Below are 19,929 nucleotides of genomic sequence, written 5' to 3'. Positions count from 1 at the left end.
GAGTGCCAGAACTGAATTATTTACCTCAGCTGCAGCTAATGCCATGTTTATCAGGATTTAACACAACTTCCGTGGTTTCATCAGAAAGTATCAGACATCTGTGCGTTGTTTACAGTGTTGGGGCTAGCCTCCTGTTATGCTTGACGTTGGATTAGCTGTGTGTTTGGTGGTCTCTGCACCATAGTAAGAGCTAAGAGCAGGGGGCGGCAGTTTGGTTTTCTGAGGCAGATGTGCCTTCAGCATCATCATGTCTGGTCTTCTACCTCCATGCCATTCTCCAGCACTCTCCCACGTTCATGTCCACATGTCCATGGCCCGTGGTTGAATTGACACTGTGTGAAATTGACATGGGAGCAAGGAACTTTCAAACAAGCAAAGATAGACACAAACTGCTGAAGAATGGGAACTGATACGGTCAATAAAGAGAAGGTAGACACAAAATGCTGAAGTAACCCAGCAGGTCAGGCAGCATCTCTGGAGAGGTGGAATGGGTGATGTTTCGGGTCGAGACCCTTCTTCAGACTGATGTCAGGGGGGCGGGACAAAGGAAGGATATAGGTGGAGACAGGAAGATAGAGGGAGAACTGGGAAGGAGGAGGGGAAGGGAGGGACAGAGGAACTATCTAAAGTTGGAGAAGTCGATGTTCATACCACCGAGCTGCAAACTGCCCAGGCGAAATATGAGGTGCTGTTCCTCCAATTTCCGGTGGGCCTCACTATGGCACTGGAGGAGGCCCATGACAGAAAGGTCAGACTGGGAATGGGAGGGGGAGTTGAAGTGCTCAGCCACCAGGAGATCAGTTTGGGCAGCATCTCTGGAGAGGTGGAATGGGTGATGTTTCAGGTTGAGACCCCCCTTCAGACTTCAACAGACTTCAGACTAGTTCTTCAAAACATCTTCAGGCCTCGTTCCATCCATTGTAACGATGTGTTTGGACTGCTCCCTGCTAGATCATGGTCAGTGTGGGCTGGAGGTCCTGTATCTGTGTTGTGCCACGACAATCGACCAACAGCTCCTTGCCAGATGGAAATCTTTCCGCGTGTGAAATCAGTTGCTAAAGCCACAGTGAATGCTCAAAACTCTTCATCTTGTTGGCAGGAAATATCTACAGACCATGAAGGCACAGATATCTGATGTGGCTGAGTGTTGAGTTTTGTTTGGTAACACTCTGGCCTAAGACATTTTATTAGAGATTACTGTCACGTGCGTGAATTACAATCATCGCAACCAGTCCCTACATTTGCAACTGTAGAGATTAGCCTGACTAAGTCCCTAATTCCAAAGAGCAGAGAATGATTAGTAATGGGAATGCTCCCAACATTATCATCTGGGATATTCCACACAAGCCAATGCATCAGGGAAATGGTAAAATTATGGAACCACTAAAGATGATTAGTTTATAAATAATAGCTGGGAAAATGTATTTTGCTGGAGGTTACATGCAGGCTGTGTTGTATGTATTAATGTTACGAGATTGCTTGTTGTCGGCCAATGCAGTTAATTATCAAGGAAAAGTGAGAATTGCTTTTAGAATACAGTGTGTGTTGGCATATCGCTGCAACAAATTGTTCACATTTTTGGGTTTCAGCTTGTGTGAACCTGCAGGAGTAATCTGATCAGCACAGACATGCTTGCAGACTGCCATTTGAGATTTCTTATCTGTTGAAAGACAAGACAATTCATGCTCTTATTCTGTATAGCCGGAGGCAGCTCCATGTTACCTCTCCTTCCCCCCTCCTCTCCCAGGGGAGGTATCTGCTCCTCATCTCTGCGCCGACCTACGAAGCACGATGAGTGTTTACTGAGTTCCCACCACCTCAGCCTCCCGCGCCTGACCAACCAAGCCCATCATGTAAGTGGCTTCTTGCATTCTGATTTACAGAGTTATGGGTTGGAGGGAATGTTTTTCTTTGTGTGTATGTGTGCCTGTTTGTCTGTGTGTGTGTGTGTGTGTGTGTGTGTGTGTGTGTGTGTGTGTGTGTGTGTGTGTGTGTGTGTCTGTGTGTGTGTGTGTGTGTCTGTGTGTGTGTGTGTGTGTCTGTGTGTATGTGTGACTGTTTGTGTGTAGGTGTGTGTGTGTCTGTGTGTATGTGTGACTGTTTGTGTGTAGGTGTGTGTGTGTGTGTGTGTGTGTGGGTGTGTATGTGTGTGTGTATGTGTGCCTCTTTGTATGTGCGCCTGTTTGGTTGTGTGTAAGTGTGTGTGTCTGTGTGTGTGCCTGTGTGTGTGTGTGTGTGTGTGTGTGTATTTGTGTCTGTTTTTCTGTGTGTGTTGCCTCATCTCTCTTTACTCAAACATCATATCCTCTTTAAAGAGCAGCATTAATATTAAGGATCCTCATGGTTTCTAAGTTTGGAGAGGTGACAGGATTGGAGGGTGAAGGACTGCCATGTGTAATTTCGACTAGTAAAAGTAGGTAAAGTTGAGAAGCTATTGTGACCGTTACACACATTTGCAGCTATGTCCCTTCTTGGCTCAAACAGTGGAAGAAAGATGTTGTTGATGGAATACTTTTACATTGGTCCCCAATTTCCAATGCATTTGTTTTGCTGCCTCCCTGTCTGACCGCTAACTTGGCAGTAACTGGATTTTCTTACCTTGGTCGTCAGTGTTACAGCCGCCTGTGCGTCTCTGCACTCCTCAACTTCCAGCTCCTTGCCTCTCCCTACTTTCCAACACTCTCCTCGTGATGGACATGCCTTGTGGGATGAATCCCGTCTCTCTCTGCAGCCTTCGTTAGGATTCTCCTTTGATCAACTGGTCTGAATATTGATTTCTCTCACTTCAGGTAGCCCCGGTGTTCCCTCTCTCTCTATCCCTCCCCCACACAAGTCACACCAGCTTCTCGTTCTCACCCAACAAACACCTAACAATGGCCTGTTTCCTTTATCATCGTTACTTGTTTGCATATCTTTCATTTATTGTTCTTTATCTCTCTACATCACCGTCTATGTCTCTCGTTTCCCTTATCCATAACCAGTCTGAAGAAGGGTCTCGACCAGAAACGTCACCCATTCCTTCTCTCCAGAGATGCTGCCTGTCCCGCTGAGTTACTCCAGCATTTTGTGTCTATCTTCGGTGTAAACGAAAGTCTGCAGTTCCTTCCTGCCTCCTTTGTCCCCCAGCCTTGTTACCTCCATATGTTGAGTGCTGTCAAAGTTTGCATGTCATATAGTCTGTTGTAAAAGTACAATAAAAATAGGCACTGCCTTTTTATCTAGAGTTCTGAAAGTGTTGTCTTCACTCCTGTGTGGAGTTGTTGAAGCAAATAACGAAATTGCATTGGGCGTAGATGCTAAATAAGACATGATGAAGCAAGGCTGAAATGAAGCAGAGTTAAAGCGGCTTGTGTGAAGTATAATCGCCCGCAGGGACCTGCCCTGTGCTGCCCTTGTGTGTAGCACAAACCCAACTGTAAACTAAGAACACCTCCTCTCATCTCATCCACTGCATCTGGTGTTCCCGACGTATCCTCTTATACATCGGCGAGACCCATGGTAGACTCGTAACCATTTCTCCAAACATTTGTGCTCGGCCCGCCAAGGCCTACTGGATCTCCCGGTTGCTAAACCACTTTAATTCCCTTCCCATTCCCACACTGACCTTTCTGTCCTGGGCCTCCTCCATTGCCAGAATAAGGCCACATGCAAACTGGAGGACCAGCACTGCATGTTCCACTGGGACAGCTTACACCCCAACGGTATAAACATTGAACTCTCCAATTGTAGGCAACCTTAACAACCTCCCTCCCCTCCCTTTCTCCCCCCCCCACACCCCCATGTTCTCCAGAGATGCTGCCTGACCCGCTGCGTTACTCCAGCACTCTGTGAAACGTCACCTATCCATGTTCCCCACAGATGCTGCCTGACCCGCTGAGTTACTCCAGCACTCTGTGAAACGTCACCTATCCATGTTCTCCAGAGATGCTGCCTGACCCGCTGAGTTACTCCAGCACTCTGTGAAACGTCACCTATCCATGTTCTCCACAGATGCTGCCTGACCTGCTGAGTTACTCAGGCACTCTGTGTCTGGAGTAACTCGGCTTTGAACTTTGAACAGTTAGACTTTGAATAATTTTTACTGATCTTCCACTGGATGTGGGCGTTTAGAGTAAGGCAGGCAGGCGTTTAGAGTAAGGCAGGCAGGCACTTATTCCAATTACAATCCAAATTTGGCTGGGTCATTTCATTGGGCTGTTTCGTGTCAACCACATTGAGGGGTCTGGAGGCAGATATTAGTCAAATAAGGTGTGCAGGTTTTTTCCCCGATCAGCATTACCGAGCGAGGTGGGGCAATGTGGAAGTCCGACAGTTTCAAATTCACCAATACTGAGACTAACATTTGAATTCATATTTATCTAATTACACAAAATGGAAATTCCCTCATCTGCCATGGAAAGGTTTGAACTTTAATCTCTGGATTAACCAGCCTGACCCGCTTAATCTCTGGATGCTGCCTGACCCGCTGAGTTACTCCAGCACCTTGTGGACTTGTTGAATTTCCTATCATGATGTGGGTGTGGTGTCTGGAGGATACACAATCTCAGCCTGCCCTCATCTTTTTTTAATCAAGCTCAGTTAAAGGCACAAAAAGCTGGAGTATCTCAGCCAGCCAGACAGCCAGACAGCCAGCCAGACAGCCAGCCAGACAGCCAGACAGCCAGACAGCATCTCTGGAGAGAAGGAATAGGTGACGCTTCAGGTTGAGACCTTCCTCAGCTGTGCTGAATTGCTATCTTGAGTTTGATTTTATATAATAACCATATTGATACAGTAAGCTGGGAGCTGTACTTCTCTTCTGTCCGAGGGAGGGAGATGGGAAATGGTGTTGTACCCAGCCAATGGACCTGATGGTTGGGATAAGACTGGGGATGGCATTAATCTCAAGACAGGTCATTTACTCCAGCCGAAGACAGGCACAAAATGTTGCAGTAACTCAGCGGGCCAGACAGCATCTTTGGATTGAAGGAATGGGTTGACGTTTTGATTCGAGACCCTTCTTCAGACTTAGCTCAGCCTGAAGACGGGTCTCGACCTGAAACGTCACCCATTCCTTCCATGCAGAGTTGCTGCCTGACCCGCTGAGTTACTGCAGCTTTTTGTGCCTGTCTTCGGTGTAAACCAGCATCTGCAGTTCCTTCCGACACATGTTCTGGCCTGGAGGCTGGAATACCATTGAATGGATGAGGAGGGGAAGGAGGTTGATTATGCCGGCACCAGCCCTGTAACACAGCTTGTATTACATACTGTATCATAATGACAGAAACCACAGTGGTCCATAATCCATACCACACAGTACAATAAACTAGCTCCATGCCCTGAAAGCTACCGTTTCAAGAGAGAGTTAGATTTAGCTGTTAGGGCTAACGGAATCAAGGGATGTGGGGAAAAAGCAGGAACGGAGTACTGATTGTGGATGATCACCCATGACCATATTGAATGGCGGTGCTGGCTCAAAGGGCCGAAGGGCTGAATGGCCTCCTGCACCTATTTTTCTGTTTCTTTGTTTCTATGTTTTTACTTCATAAAACTATGAAAGGCATAGATGGGGTAGACAGTCAAAATATTTTTCCGAGGAGGGATAAGTCAAGTAGGAGAGGGCACAGCTTTAAGGAGAGAGGGGCAGGGTTTAAATGAGATAACAGTGTACACAGTGGGCGTTGGGTGCCTGGAACGCGCTGCCAGGGTGAGAGCTGAGGCCGATATGATAGTGGGATTGAAGAGAAGTTTGGGAAGACAGATGGATACGCAGGGACTGGAAGGGTATGGATCATGTGCAGGCAGATAGGAGGTGGTCCTGGCATCAGGTTTGCACGGACATTGTGGGCCGAAGGGCCTGTTCCTGTGCTGTTCAACTGTTCCATTCACCAGGTGGATGTGCCTCTGACCCTCGCATTAATCTGCAGCCTGCAACTTACTTTGGAGTTTGCGTTGTTGCGTGTGCATGTAATCATCCAAACTCTTCAATTAAATCTCAGCCCGCATCTCGTTTCTGGTTATCTTTGTACAACATAAATAAACCGTCTCTTGATTAAATTATAATCCAAAAATCGCATCTGTGAAACTGTTCTCTATACATTGCTAAAAATCTCAGCCGGACAGGCAGCATCTCTGGAGAGAAGGAATGGGTGACGTTTCGGGTTGAGACCCTTTTTCAGACCTGAAACGCCACCCATTCCTTCTCTCCAGAGATGCTGCCTGTCCCGCTGAGTTACTCCAGCACTTTGTGTCTATCTTCAGCGTAAACCAGCATCTGCAGTTCTTTCTTGCACATTGTGATTACTAGATCAAGGTCAGTGGTCTTTCTTAATTCACCTCACAGTTTCAAATTCCATCCTCCAATACATCTCTAGTTTTTCTGGAGAACACGGACAGGTGACGTTTTCTGTCAGGACCCTTCTTCGGACCCTATACCTGAGAAGGGACCCAACCCGAAACCTGTCCATGTTCCTCAGAGATGCTGCCTGATCTACTGAGTTACTCCAGCATTTTGTGCCGTTTTTTTGTAAAGCAATATCTCCAGTTCCTTGTGCCTCCATCTCCAGCATTTGTGTTCTCTCTGGATGGCCCTATCCCCAGCCGCCTGGGCCCTAAGCTCTGGAATACTCTAACATCTCCGCCAAAATCTTCATTAAACTTTTGCTTTGAATTAGTTTGTCCCGTACGGGACCGCCCTTGTCCCGTATTAGTAGGGTTGCCAACTTCCTCACTCCCAAATACGGGACGAGGTGAGGTCACCGCTCCGCGCCCCACGTGACTTCACCCAGCCAGCGGGAGCGGGAGCGCGTGGCCGCTGGCTGGGTGAAGTAACGTGGGGCGCGGGGCGGTGATGTCACCCTTTGTCCCATATTTGGGAGTGAGGAAGTTGGCAACCCTACTAATACCAATTTAGCCCAAAATACGGGATGTCCCGGCTAATACGGGACAGTTGGCAACCCTATGTCCAGCGTCAATCATAGCTTTGAAGCTCTTTGGGATGTTTTACAACGTTGTGAGTCCAAGTCGCTGCTGCTGAGTGGGACTGCGATCCAATCATTCCTTTGTCCTATTGATAAGATTTATTTATCAAGTGGGAGCTTATTTTTCCGACATCTGTTGTCCTCATATGAACTAATCTCAGCTGCAATCTATTTGAAATGTTTTTCAAAAAAACTGCATTCAATTTGCCTCAGATATTGCTGGGCATTGGAGTTGTGGCAATCTCACGTCTCTTGAGTTCCCATGTGGTGGTTGGAAGCTCCCAAACTGTGTGGTTGTGCAATATAAGAAAATAACTGCAGATGCTGGTACAAATCGATTTATTCACAAAATGCTGGAGTAACTCAGCAGGTCAGGCAGCATCTCGGGAGAGAAGGAATGGGTGACGTTTCGGGTCGAGACCCTTCTTCAGACTGATGTCAGGGGGGTGGGACAAAGGAAGGATATAGGTGGAGACAGGAAGATAGAGGGAGATCTGGGAAGGAGGAGGGGAAGGGAGGGACAGAGGAGCTATCTAAAGTTGGAGAAGTCGACGTTCATACCACCGGGCTGCAAACTGCCCAGGCGAAATATGAGGTGCTGTTCCTCCAATTTCCGGTGGGCCTCACTATGGCACTGGAGGAGGCCCATGACAGAAAGGTCAGACTGGGACTGGGAGGGGGAGTTGAAGTGCTCGGCCACCGGGAGATCAGTTTTGTTAATGAGGACCGAGCGCAGGTGTTCAGCGAAGCGATCGCCGAGCCTGCGCTTGGTTTCGCCGATGTAAATGAGTTGACATCTGGAGCAGCGGATGCAATAGATGAGGTTGGAGGAGGTGCAGGTGAACCTTTGTCTCACCTGGAAAGACTGTTTGGGTCATTGGATGGAGTTGAGGGGGGAGGTAAAGGGACAGGTGTTGCATCTCGTGCGGTTGCAAGGGAAAGTGCCCGGGGTTGGGGTGGTTTGGGTAGGAAGGGACGAGTGGACCAGGGAGTTATGGAGGGAACGGTCTCTGCGGAACGCAGAGAGGGGAGGGGATGGGAAGATATGGCCAGTGGTGGGGTCCCGTTGTAGGTGACGGAAATGTTGGTGGATGATATGTTGGATCCGCTGGCTGGTGGGGTGGAAGGTGAGAACGAGGGGGATTCTGTCCTTGTTGCGAGTGGGGGGAGGGGGAGCAAGAGTGGAGCTGCGGGATGTAGAAGAGACCCTAGTGAGAGCCTCATCTATAATGGAGGAGGGGAAGCCCCGTTTCCTGAAGAACGAGGACATCTCGGAAGCCCTAGTGTGAAACACCTCATCCCGGGCGCAGATGTGGCGTAGACGGAGGAATTGGGAGTAGGGGATAGACTTTTTGCAGAGGACCGGGTGGGAAGAAGTGTAGTCCAGATAGCTGTGCGAGTCAGTGGGTTTATAGTAAATGTCCGTCACTAGTCTGTCTCCTGTGATGGAGATGGTGAGGTCCAGAAACGGGAGGGAGATGTCGGAGATAGTCCAGGTATATTTAAGGGCAGGATGGAAATTGGAGGTGAAGTGTATAAAGTCAGTGAGTTCTGCAATGTGCAATGTGCAAATTCTGAAGACTGGTTCAGAGAGGGATGTTCAGTTCCTTTGTCTGGACACATCTGCCTCAGGTAAGCACATGGAACTTCCAGCCATGAACTGGCCCCTTACCCCAGTGACCAGATCTTCAGGCATCAGATTCGATGGGTGCAGACTATTAAGATGGCACAGTGGCGCAGCAACAGAGTTGCTTCCTTACATCGCCAGTAGACAATAGACAATAAGTGTACAGAGGAGGCCATTCGGCCCTTCGAGCCAGCACCGCCATTCAATGTGATCATGGCTGATCATTCTCAATCAGTACCCCGTTCCTACCTTCTCCCCATACCCCCTGACTCCGCTATCCTTAAGAGCTCTATCTAGCTCTCTCTTGAATGCATTCAGAGACTTGGCCTCCACTGCCTTCTGAGGCAGAGAATTCCACAGATTCACAACTCTCTGACTGAAAAAGTTTTTCCTCGTCTCCATTCTAAATGGCCTACCCCTTATTCTTAAACTGTGTGTGACCCCTTATTCTGGACTCCCCCAACATTGGGAACATGTTTCCTGCCTCTAACGTGTCCAACCCCTTAATAATCTTATATGTTTCGATAAGATCCCCTCTCATCCTTCTAAATTCCAGTGTAGGCCCGGGTTCAATCCTGACTGTGGGTGCTGTCTGTACGGAGTTTGTATGTTGTCACTTTGATGGCATGGTGCTCCGGCTTCCTCCCGCACCAGAAACGTGCAGATTTGTAGGTGGATTAGCAGAGGGTGCAAGAGAAGGCCGCAGGCAGGGACACAACGTGTGGGGTGCTGATGGTGCAGAGTGTGCAAGAGAAGGCCACAGGCAGGGACACCCATGTGTGGGGTGCTGATGGTGCAGGGGGTGCAAGAGAAGACTGCAGGCAGGGACACCCATGTGTGGGGTGCTGATGATCTCCTCGTCTGGCAACGACTTCACAGCAAATGGAGGCGTCATTCACGGGGAAAGAAATCCGGAGTTGGGAAGGTGCAGCAGGAGATTGACTGGATTGCCCCAGCGAGAGCTGGCGAGGATTGGATGGGCCAAATGGCCTTCACCCCTTCCAAAATGATACTATCACTCCAGGTTAAGGATGCAACAGGAGCACAAACCCGTCCTTTGTGTTGTTATTTCTTCAGTGACTCACACAAAATCTTGGAGGGTCGCAGAGAAAGAATTGAACTGTCGCCGAGAGGTGATGGGGAGGTGCAGCAGGTACATGGCGAGCCCCCCTGCTTTCCCCCACGCACCCTGCCCCATACTCCCCACCCCTCCCCTCCCCATCCCAGTCTGATAACTGCCTCCATTATCACAGCCCAGCATTACAGCCCAGGCAGCAAGTGTTTACTGTAATGTTACTGTCCTGTTGCCAAGACAGCCGTGCTTGGCAACACACTGCTCCCCACCCACCCCCCACCCCACAGCTCCACACCCCACCCCCCCCTGTTGCACCCCACCCCACACCACCACACACCCACCCCACACTGTCTCCCCACCCCACACCCCCCACAACTCCACCCACCCCCCCACACCTCCACCCACCCCCCCACAACTCCACCCACAACTCCACCCCCCACTCCACACTGCCTCCCCCCACCCCACACCCCCCACCCCACACTGTCTCCCCCCACCCCACACCCCCCACCCCACACTGTCTCCCCCCACCCCACACCCCCCACAGCTCCACACCCTCACACCATCCCACCATCCCACACTGCCTTGGGGAGCAGAGCCGGGGCGGGGGAAGGTCGGGGGGGGGGGGGGAGGGTGATGGGGGGGGTTATACAGCAGCTGTATTTGAGATGCTGACTGTCGGGGGGGGGGGGGGGGGGGGGCGGGGGAGGGGAGGGGATGTGTCTTCCACTTTCTCTGTACACAGGGTATCAGGCTGTGTGTTGCTGACGCCAGGCCGCTGGGCTGAAGCAGCCTCCTTATTTTAAATAGGAAAGCCTTGAACAAAGTAAGGTACATGACTCACTATCCCATTGCAACAGTGGGGGGGGGGGGGGGGGTGATGGGGGGGGGGGGGGTGATGGGTCTCCACTGAGCTAATGGCATCAGTTTAACCCTTCAACTGCCTTAGCTGTTGTCATTGGATTCTTATTTTAGTTTTAATGTTAGAGGTACAACAATAAATTAGACCTGTCGGTCCACGCCGACATTGATCGCCCGTCCTCACCTGTTACTCCACTTTCCCATTCTATCCCCACACATTAAGGTCTATTTCACAGAGGCCAATTAAGCTACAGTTTTGCACGGCTGCAATTTTTGGGAGAAGACAGGAATTAGGCCATTCACCCCATCGTCTACCCTGCCATTCAATCATTGCTAGGGTTGCCAACCGTCCCGTATTAGCCGGGACATCCCGTATTTTGGGTTAAATTAGTTTGGCCCGTACGGGACCGCCCTTGTCCCGTATTAGTAGGGTTGCCAACTTCCTCACTCCCAAATAAGGGACAAAGGGTGACGTCACCGCCCCGCGCCCCACGTGACTTCACCCAGCCAGCGCCCACGTGCTCCCGCTCCACCAATGGCGGCCGCCCCTATTTGTGTAGTAGGATTAGAAGGATGAGAGGGGATCTTATCAAACATATAAGATTATTAAGGGGTTGGACACATTAGAGGCAGGAAACATGTTCCCAATGTTGGGGGAATCCAGAACAAGGGGCCACAGTTTAAGAATAAGGGGTAGGCCATTTAGAACTGAGATGAGGAAAAACTTTTTCGGTCAGAGAGTTGTGAATCTGTGGAATTCGCTGCCTCAGAAGGCAGTGGAGGCCAATTCTCTGAATGCATTCAAGAGAGAGCTAGATAGAGCTCTTAAGGATAGCGGAGTCAGGGGGTACGGGGAGAAGGCAGGAATGGGGTAGTGATTGAGAATGATCAGCCATGATCACATTGAATGGCGGTGCTGGCTCGAAGGGTCGAATGGCCTCCTCCTGCACCTATTGTCTATTGTAGTTGGGAGTGAGGAAGTTGGCAACCCTAATCATGGCTGATCAATCTATTCCTCTCAACCCCATTCTCCTGCCCCTTCTCCATAACCCCGGACACCCGCACCAATCAATAATCCATCAATCTCTGCCAGTGAATGAACCTTCATCTTTATTCAATGAAGATTAAAATGCAGGTGCTTTTCTTGATTAGCTGAGACACAGAATGTAAGAGTCGGGAGGTAACTGCTGAAACGTTTACAACTTTAGTTAGGCACAGTTCTAGTTGCTGCAAGATGTGTTGACATTCGCAAGGGCTGAGAGAAGATTTATGAAGATGTTGCCATAACTGGGAAATTGTAACTATGGGGATGAACCAGGGTTGTTTTATTTGGAACAGAAGAGGAGAAATGGAAATGGAAATGGAATCATAAATGAGATGATTAAAACCACAAGGGCGGCCACACAAAATAAATAGAACTAATCTTATTCCCTGCGCACAGAGAACATAAAGGAGAAGTAGAGAGACATCAAATTCAAAGGATGAGAAGGCTGATGAAAAGATTTACTTTCACGAGAAAGGGTGCCTGCTCCAAACTCAATGCTGGCATTTAATTCAAGAGGGCTGGAATACAAACTCAGAGATATAATGCTGAGGCTGTATAAGGCACTGGTGTATTGTGAGCAGTTTTGGGTCCCATATCTGAGGAAGGATGTGCTGGCTCTGGAGAGGGTCCAGAGGAGGTTTACAAGAAAGATCCCAGGAATGAGTGGGTTAACATATGATGAGCGTTTGACGACACTGGGCCTGCACTCGCTGGAGTTTGGAAGGATATGGGGGGGGACCTCATTGAAACCTACCAAATAATGAAAGGCTCGGATAGAGTGGATGTGGAGAGGATGTTTCCACTGGTGGGAGAGTCTGGGACTAGAGGTCATATCCTCAGAATTAAAGGACGTTCCTTTAAGAAGGAGATGAGGAGGAATCTCTTTAGTCAGAGGGTGGTGAATCTGTGGAATTCATTTCCACCGAAGGCTGTGGAGGCCGTCAGTGGATATTTTTAAGGCAGAGATAGATAGATTCTTGATTAGTACAGGTGTCAGAGGTTATGGGAAGGTAGGAGAATGGGTTCGATAGAGCTCTAGGAGCTGGTGGAATCGAGGGATATGGGGAGAAGGCAGGCACGGGTTATTGATTGGGGACGGTCAGCCATGATCACAATGAATGGCGGTGCTGGCTCGAAGGGCTGAATGGCCTCCTCCTGCATCTATTTTCTATGTTTCTAATGGGGTTAGGAGGGAGAGATAGATCAGCTATGATTGAATGGCAGAGTAGATGGGCAGAGTGGCCTAATTCTGCTCCTATCACTTATGATCTTATGAAAGGGAGGTGAAGGAAGAAATGTTCATCTCATTATCAGTGTGTATTGGCAGAGCTCTGAGCTGCAGGATCATGGGATTGTAGACCCAGTGGTTCAAGGTATTTTATTCACTTCCCTCTAAAAGTTATTCAAGGGATACAGGCCAAACACATGCAGGTGGGACTAGTGTAGATGGGGCATGTCGGTCGGCATGGGCAAGTAGGGCCGAAGGGCCTGTATGACTCTATGACTACGAGATGCATTTAAGCACTTTATTGACTGGCACTGCCCTGACGCTCTGAATATGTTTTGTGACTTATGAATGTTCTGCAACTCCATGGAATCTATCTCCATCTGAAAGGGCAGCAGAATTCAGGAATAACTTTCAGAGGGAGTTGAATGACTATCTGAACATGAACAAAAATGACAGACCTACTTGGAAATTTCAGGGGAGAAGAGCAAATTGGACGACTGTTCCAGAGGTTGGACACGACGATGTAAATGGTCTTGTGCATCGCATACAATTCTGGGGAGACAACGAATCCAAAAATAAAAATAGAAGTTTTTTTTCCTCCAATCTCAGGATATCCAGGAGCGTGAAAGTCCGATTGTGAATGACATCATCATGGACAAACAGAACAGAAACACTCCAGTCCAAATGAGAAAGGCGAAGAAAACCATTCAGGTAAAACACGTCGGTTTAAAGAGTTTGGACATCTACGTCTGGAGCGTATTAGCAGCACCTGGGTGTGGGAGATCATGGGGAGAAGGCAGGACAGTGGGATTGAGGGAAAGATGGATCAGCCATGGTTGAATGGCAGAGCAGACTTGATGGGCTGAATGGCCTAATTCTGCTCCGAGAACCTATGATCTTATGATATCTCAAATTCAAACGTATCAAGTCCCGCAGTACATCCCACCCCTCTCTATCAGTATTGTCCTCCAGCTGAGATATCTGCACCCCTATAATGCTGCTTGATCACCTTCACGTTTACTCTTCTACCTCTGGCAGTCATGCCTTCAGCCAACACCATCAACCTTGAAATTCTCTTCCTAAACCTCCCTGCCTTTCGCTCCATCCTCAATATAGTTTTAAAATCTCTCTCTGATCAAACCTTTCCTCATCTGATGCATGGGTCTCCTCCGGGTTCTCCGGTTTCCTCCCAGATCCCAAAGACGTGCAGTTTGTGGGTTAATTGGCCCTCTGTACAATGGCCCCCTGTGTGTGGGGAGTGGATGAGAAAGTGGGATAACATAGAAGTCGGTAGCAGCACCCCTTGGTGGGCGGCACGGTGGCGCAGCGGTAGAGTTGCTGCCTTACAGCGAATGCAGCACGCGAGACCCAGGTTCCATCCTGACCACGGGTGCCGTCTGTACGGAGTTTGTACGTTCTCCCCGTGACCTGCGTGGGCTTTCTCTGAGATCTTCGGTTTCCTCCCACAGTCCAAAGACGTGCAGGTTTGTAGGTTAATTGGCTTGGTGTAAGTGTAAATAGTCCCTAGTGTGTGTATGATAGTGTTAATGTGCAGGGATCGCTGGTCGGTGCAGACTCAGTGGGCCGAAGGGCCTGTCACCGTGCTGTATCTCTAAACTAAACTCATGTGAATGGGAGATCAGCGGTTGGCGCAGACTCGGTGGGCCGAAGGGCCTGCTTCCTGCTGGATCTCTAAAAACTGAAAGGTATCTAATGTCACCTTGCATGCCCCCGCATGACAGTCATTCAGAACTGGATTGTGTGACATGCAAGTTGTTACTAGATGGAGCTATGGTCTTGGTTACACGATCATGCCTCTGGAATGGGGCTTGAACCCATGACCTTCCAGATTAGTGGCAAGAATGTGACCGCTGTGCAGATAAATTGAATCGAGTGTGATTTCTGTCTACTTTGACCAAAGAAAGGCAGTGAGATTGCAATGGTGCTTGATTAAACCCAGCTATCAAAGCATTCCATGCATGCCAGTGCTGATACCGCGGGATCTGCCGTCTGACTTTTGGAGGAGCAGGTTTACATGTACTGCTATCTCTTAATCACTTTAGTGTGCGAGCTGCCAAACCGTGTTGAATGTAATTGGATAACATTAATCTTATTAGTGCAGTTTTGCCTTGACTGGTGCACTTTGGGAGATAGCTTGTCCCACAGCTGCTCATTATGGCAGACAAGTATCTCTCTGATCACCGTCTTTACTGCGCTCGCAAGAGACAGTGATTGGAAGATTCCTTACCCTTGTGTTTAAAACAAATTGCAGCTCTATCTCTGCGTTTTCAGTTGAAACTCCACAGTGTTTTCAAACATTCTGCGCCATTTATCACACTTGTCAGATTAGAAAATACATGGGTTTATAAGAAGCCTTTCACAACCTGAGAATTTCCTAAAGCAGTTTACAATGTATTAGAACCACTCACCACAGCCTGGGAATAATAAACTTAAGGACCATTTTAAAGGGAAAAGAGGTTTTAATATTTACATTTGCACATTCTCTGTAACCACATCTTGCTCTTCAGGCAGTCCTTGGGATCGAGGATGATTAGTCTCCACTCTGTCTGTGTTGGTTTTTAAGTGGGGAGGGCACAGGTTTTTTAGTTTAGTTCAGAGATACAGCGCGGAAACAGGCCCTTTCGGCCCACCGGGTCCGCACCGACCAGCGATCCCCGCACACTAACACTATCCTACACACACTAGGGACAATTGTTTTACATTTATCAAGCCAATTAACCTACAAACCTGTACGTCTTTGGAGTGTGGGAGGAAACCGAAGATCTCGGGTGAAAACCCACGCAGGTCACGGGGAGAACGTGCAAACTCCGTACAGACAGCACCCGTAGTCGGGATGGAACCCGGGTCTCCTGGCTCTGCATTCACTGTAAGGCAGCAACTCTACCGCTGCGCCACCGTGTCGCCCAGACCTGGAACCTTTTGTTACAGGTGGGGCAGCAGTTCCCTGATAGGGCAGGTAGTTTGTGGAGGTCACGTTGAGCTGTCAGATGCACAAGTGTGATGGAGGACAAGCACAACTACAAGCCGTGCTGACAGCAACAACACAGGCACACTCAACCAGGCAAGCACACAAAAGCAAACCGCACATACATGATACATAATTACGCAGAGAAATAAGACGGGGCAGTACGGTGGCACAGCGGTGGAGTTGCTGCTTTACAACTTCAGAGACCGTCCCAGGTTCGATCCTGACTACGGGTGCTGTCTGTACGGAGTTTGTACGTTCTCCCCGTGACCTGTGTGGGTTTTCTCTGAGATCTTCGGTTTCCTCCCACACTCCAAAGACGTACAGGTTTGTAGGTTAATTGACTGGGTAAAATGTAAAAATTGTCCCTAGTGTGTGTAGGATAGTGTTAATGTGCAGGGATCGCTGGACGGCACGGACTCGGTGGGCCGAAGGGCCTTTTTCCGCGCTGTATCTCTAAATCTAAATCTAAATCCAAAGACATTCAGGTTTATAGGTTAATTGGCCTGGGTAAAAGATTGTAAATTGTCGCTAGTTGCCAGATAGTGCTGGAGTGCATCAGGCTTCCGTAACTCTTGCCCGGCGATGGTGGAGGTGAGTACAAGGCATGGTGGTGATCCTTCATGATGGATGCCATCTCCTTGATGCATCGCCTGGTGTGGATGCTTTCAATGGAAGGTGGTCTGTGCCTGAGATGGACTGGGTTGAGTCCACGCTCTCTGCACCCTCCTGAAGGCTGTAATGGCCGTGGTGATGTGCTCCTCCCATGGTTCACAAGGACCTCTGGGTGCTCCGGCCACAGGCATGACCTTCTCCATGGGCCAATAGGGCTGCTGTGGTTTTTCAAGGAGACTTCCATAAGTCATAAGGACATAAATGATAGGAGCAGAATTAGGCCATTCGGCCCATCAAGTCCACTCTGTCATTCAATCACGGCTGATCTATCTCTCCCTCCTAACCCCATTCTCCTGCCTTCTCCCCATAATCCCTGACACTCGTACTAATCGATAATCTATCTACCTCTGTCTGAGAAATATCCATTGACAGCCTCTACAGCCTTCTTGGGCAAAGAATTCCACAGATTCACCACCCTCTGGCTAAGGTATTTATTCACAAAATGCTGGAATAACTCAGCAGGTCAGGCAGCATCTCAGGAGAGAAGGAATGGGTGACGTTTCGGGTTGAGACCCTTCTTAGTACTTTTCTCTGTCCTGATAATTTCTCCCTTTGACAACTCAGCGTGTCATAGAGTGAGACAGTGTAGAAACATGCCCTTCGGCCCAACTTGCCCAACATGCCCCAGCTACACTAGTCCCACCTGCCAGCATTTGGTCCATATCTCTCCAAACCTGTCCAATCCATGTACCTGTCTAACTGTTTCTTAAATGTTGGGATAGTCCCAGCCTCAACTACCTCCTCCGGCAGCTTGTTCCGTACACCCACCACCCTTTGTGTGAAAAAGTTACGCCTCAGATTCCTATTAAATCTTTTCCCGTTCACCTTAAACCTATATGTTTTGTAAGCTTGATGGCCAAGCAAGCTAATAGGACAGAGTGAGTGTACGTACCTGGGGCCTCAGTACTGGGTCCAGTCTGGGCAAGGACACCATTGTCCTTTCAATGAATTTGGGAGATTTTGTCAAGACGGCATTGTTGGTATCATTCCAATGCACACATACATGTATACACCTACACACAACACATACATGTATACACCTACACACAACACATACATGTATACACCTACACACAACACATACATGAAAACACCTACACGCAAAGACACATACATGTATACACCTACACACAACACACATACATGGATACACCTACACGCAAAACACACATACATGAATACACCTACACGCAATACACTTCCACGTATACACCTACACGCAACACACATACATGGATACACCTACACGCAAGCACATACATAGATACACCTACACGCAACACACATACATGCGCACGTGGTCAGTGTGAGGGGAGAGAGTCGATTATCGAGGTGTACAACAAAAACTGTGCCTTTCTCTCATTCATCTCGCCTACCAATGGTGAATCCCAGACACAATAGACGATAGTGTCGGAAGGAACTGCAGATGCTGGTTTACACCGAAGATCGACACAATATTCTGGAGTAACTCAGCGGGACAGGCAGCATCTCTGGAGAGAAGGAATGGGTGACGTTTCCGGTCGAGTCCCTTCTTCGGACCAGGTCTCAACCCGAAACGTCACCCATTCCTTCTCTCCAGAGATGCTGCCTGAGCCTCTGAGTTACTCCAGCTTTTTGTGTCTATCTACAATAGACAATAGACTGGGCAATCTCAGGTGTGATCATCCCGAGATGATGCCACAGGTGTGATCAATGGAAGACAATGAACGTGAGTGGGAAGGTGGTGTAAAGGGTGACCTTGTGGAATGCAGGATCACTGAAGCTGGAGATGACACTGTGGGGCTTGGTGATTCATTGAAACAAGACTGTAGCGACATCTCTCCGCAAACAGTCCCATGGGAAGCAGTTGGAATTGAGAGGATTTGCAGCTGCCATGGCAACGTGAGCTGTCAGATGTTATCCGGTTGCTTGTTCATTAGGAACAGCCCCCCCTTGAACAAAATGACGACATTTTGCTACAGGTGGCAGATGCTGCTCAATGGATCGTGTCTACGGCCCGGACAGACATAGAGGCCAGCCTGCACTTCCAGTCTTGTACCAAGAGTATTATGTGCTGTTTTGGTCTGCTAAATTTAAAAAAGGACATTCTTGCTATTGAGGGAGTGCAGCGTAGGTTTTTTTTTTAGAGATACAGCGTGGAAACAGGCCCTTCGGCCCACCGAGTCCGTGCCGCCCAGCGATCCCCGCACATTAACACTATCCTACACACTAGGGACAATTTTTAAAAAACATTTACCCAGTCAATTAACCTACGTCTTTGGAGTGTGGGAGGAAACCGAAGATCTCGGAGAAAACCCACGCGGTCAAGGGGAGAACGTACAAACTCCGTACAGACAGCACCCGTAGTCAGGATCGAACCTGAGTCTCCGGCGCTGCATTCGCTGTAAGGCAGCAACTCTATCGCTGCGCCATTGTGCCGCCCTCTACACAGGTTCACCAGGTTGATCCCGGGATGGCGGGACTGACATATAATGAAAAAATGGATCGACTAGGCGTATATTCACTGGAATTTAGGATGAGAGGGGATCTTATAGAAACATGTAAAATTCTTAAGGGATTGGACAGGCTAGATGCAGGAAAAAATGTTCCCCATGTTGGGGGAGTCCAGAACCAGGGGTCACAGTTTAAGAAGAAGGGGTCAGCCATTAGGATTGAGATGAGGAAAAACCTTTTCAGCCAGAGAGTTGTGAAACTGTGTTCTTTGCCACAGATGGCAGTGGAGGCCAATTTACTGGATGTTTTCAAGAGAGAGTTAGATTTAGCTCTTAGGGCTAAGGGAATCATGGGATTTGGGGAGAAAGCAGGAACGGTATACGGAATTCTGGATGATCAACCATGATCATATTGAATGGCGGTGCTGGCTCGAAGGGCTGAATGACCTCCTCCTGCACCTATTCCCTATGTTTCTATGTTTATATGAGAGTTTGTGGGTGCTGGTCTCTAAATAAGGTTTGGTTTAGTTTAGTTTATAGATACAGCATGGGAACAGGCCCTTTGGCCCACTGAGTCCATGACAAGCACCTTTACACTAGTGCTATGTTAGCCCACGTTTGCATCCTGCACACTAGGGGCGATTTACAGAAGCCAATTAACCTACAAACCTGCACAACCTTGGAATGAGGGAAGATACCGGAGCACCCAGAGAAAACCCAGGCGGTCACGGGGACAAGGTACAAACCCCATAGTCAGGATGGAACCCAGGTCTCTGGGCGCTGTGAGGCAACAACTCTACGCTGTGCCACTCTACCGCCTCCAAGGTGTTAACCCCTGACCCAGTCCAACACTTTAACCCATGAAGCCCAGGTAATTTTCTGAGGATCACAGTGTTGAACTAGCAGACCCAGCCTGGAGTTTCCGGGGCCAAGCACCAGGGGGATTGCCAGAGACTGAGCCCCGGGTTTCACCCCGACCACATTCCAGTCTAACTCCCGCTTGGAGCAATTTGGCAAGAAGCTGCACACGGCATTGAGCAGAAT

The 19,929-nt window shown here is 48.9% G+C and overlaps 1 protein-coding gene across 17 annotated transcripts in view; it reads left to right on the top strand.

The window, feature by feature from the left end:
- phldb1b (pleckstrin homology-like domain, family B, member 1b) overlaps nucleotides 1-19,929 on the top strand; it is a 271,997-nt gene that overhangs the window by 96,198 nt on the left and 155,870 nt on the right. For all 17 annotated transcript variants that reach the window (XM_078426945.1, XM_078426940.1, XM_078426943.1 and 14 more), the window contains exon 2: nucleotides 13,402-13,503. In XM_078426945.1, coding sequence (XP_078283071.1) covers nucleotides 13,402-13,503 — 102 coding nt within the window. The remainder of the gene's footprint in view (nucleotides 1-13,401; nucleotides 13,504-19,929) is intronic.

This window comes from Rhinoraja longicauda, chromosome 32 (assembly GCF_053455715.1).
Source record: "Rhinoraja longicauda isolate Sanriku21f chromosome 32, sRhiLon1.1, whole genome shotgun sequence".
Taxonomy (NCBI): domain Eukaryota; kingdom Metazoa; phylum Chordata; class Chondrichthyes; order Rajiformes; family Arhynchobatidae; genus Rhinoraja; species Rhinoraja longicauda.
The sequence above is the reverse complement of the archived record's forward strand: the minus strand, read 5'-3'. Positions and strand labels throughout refer to the sequence as shown.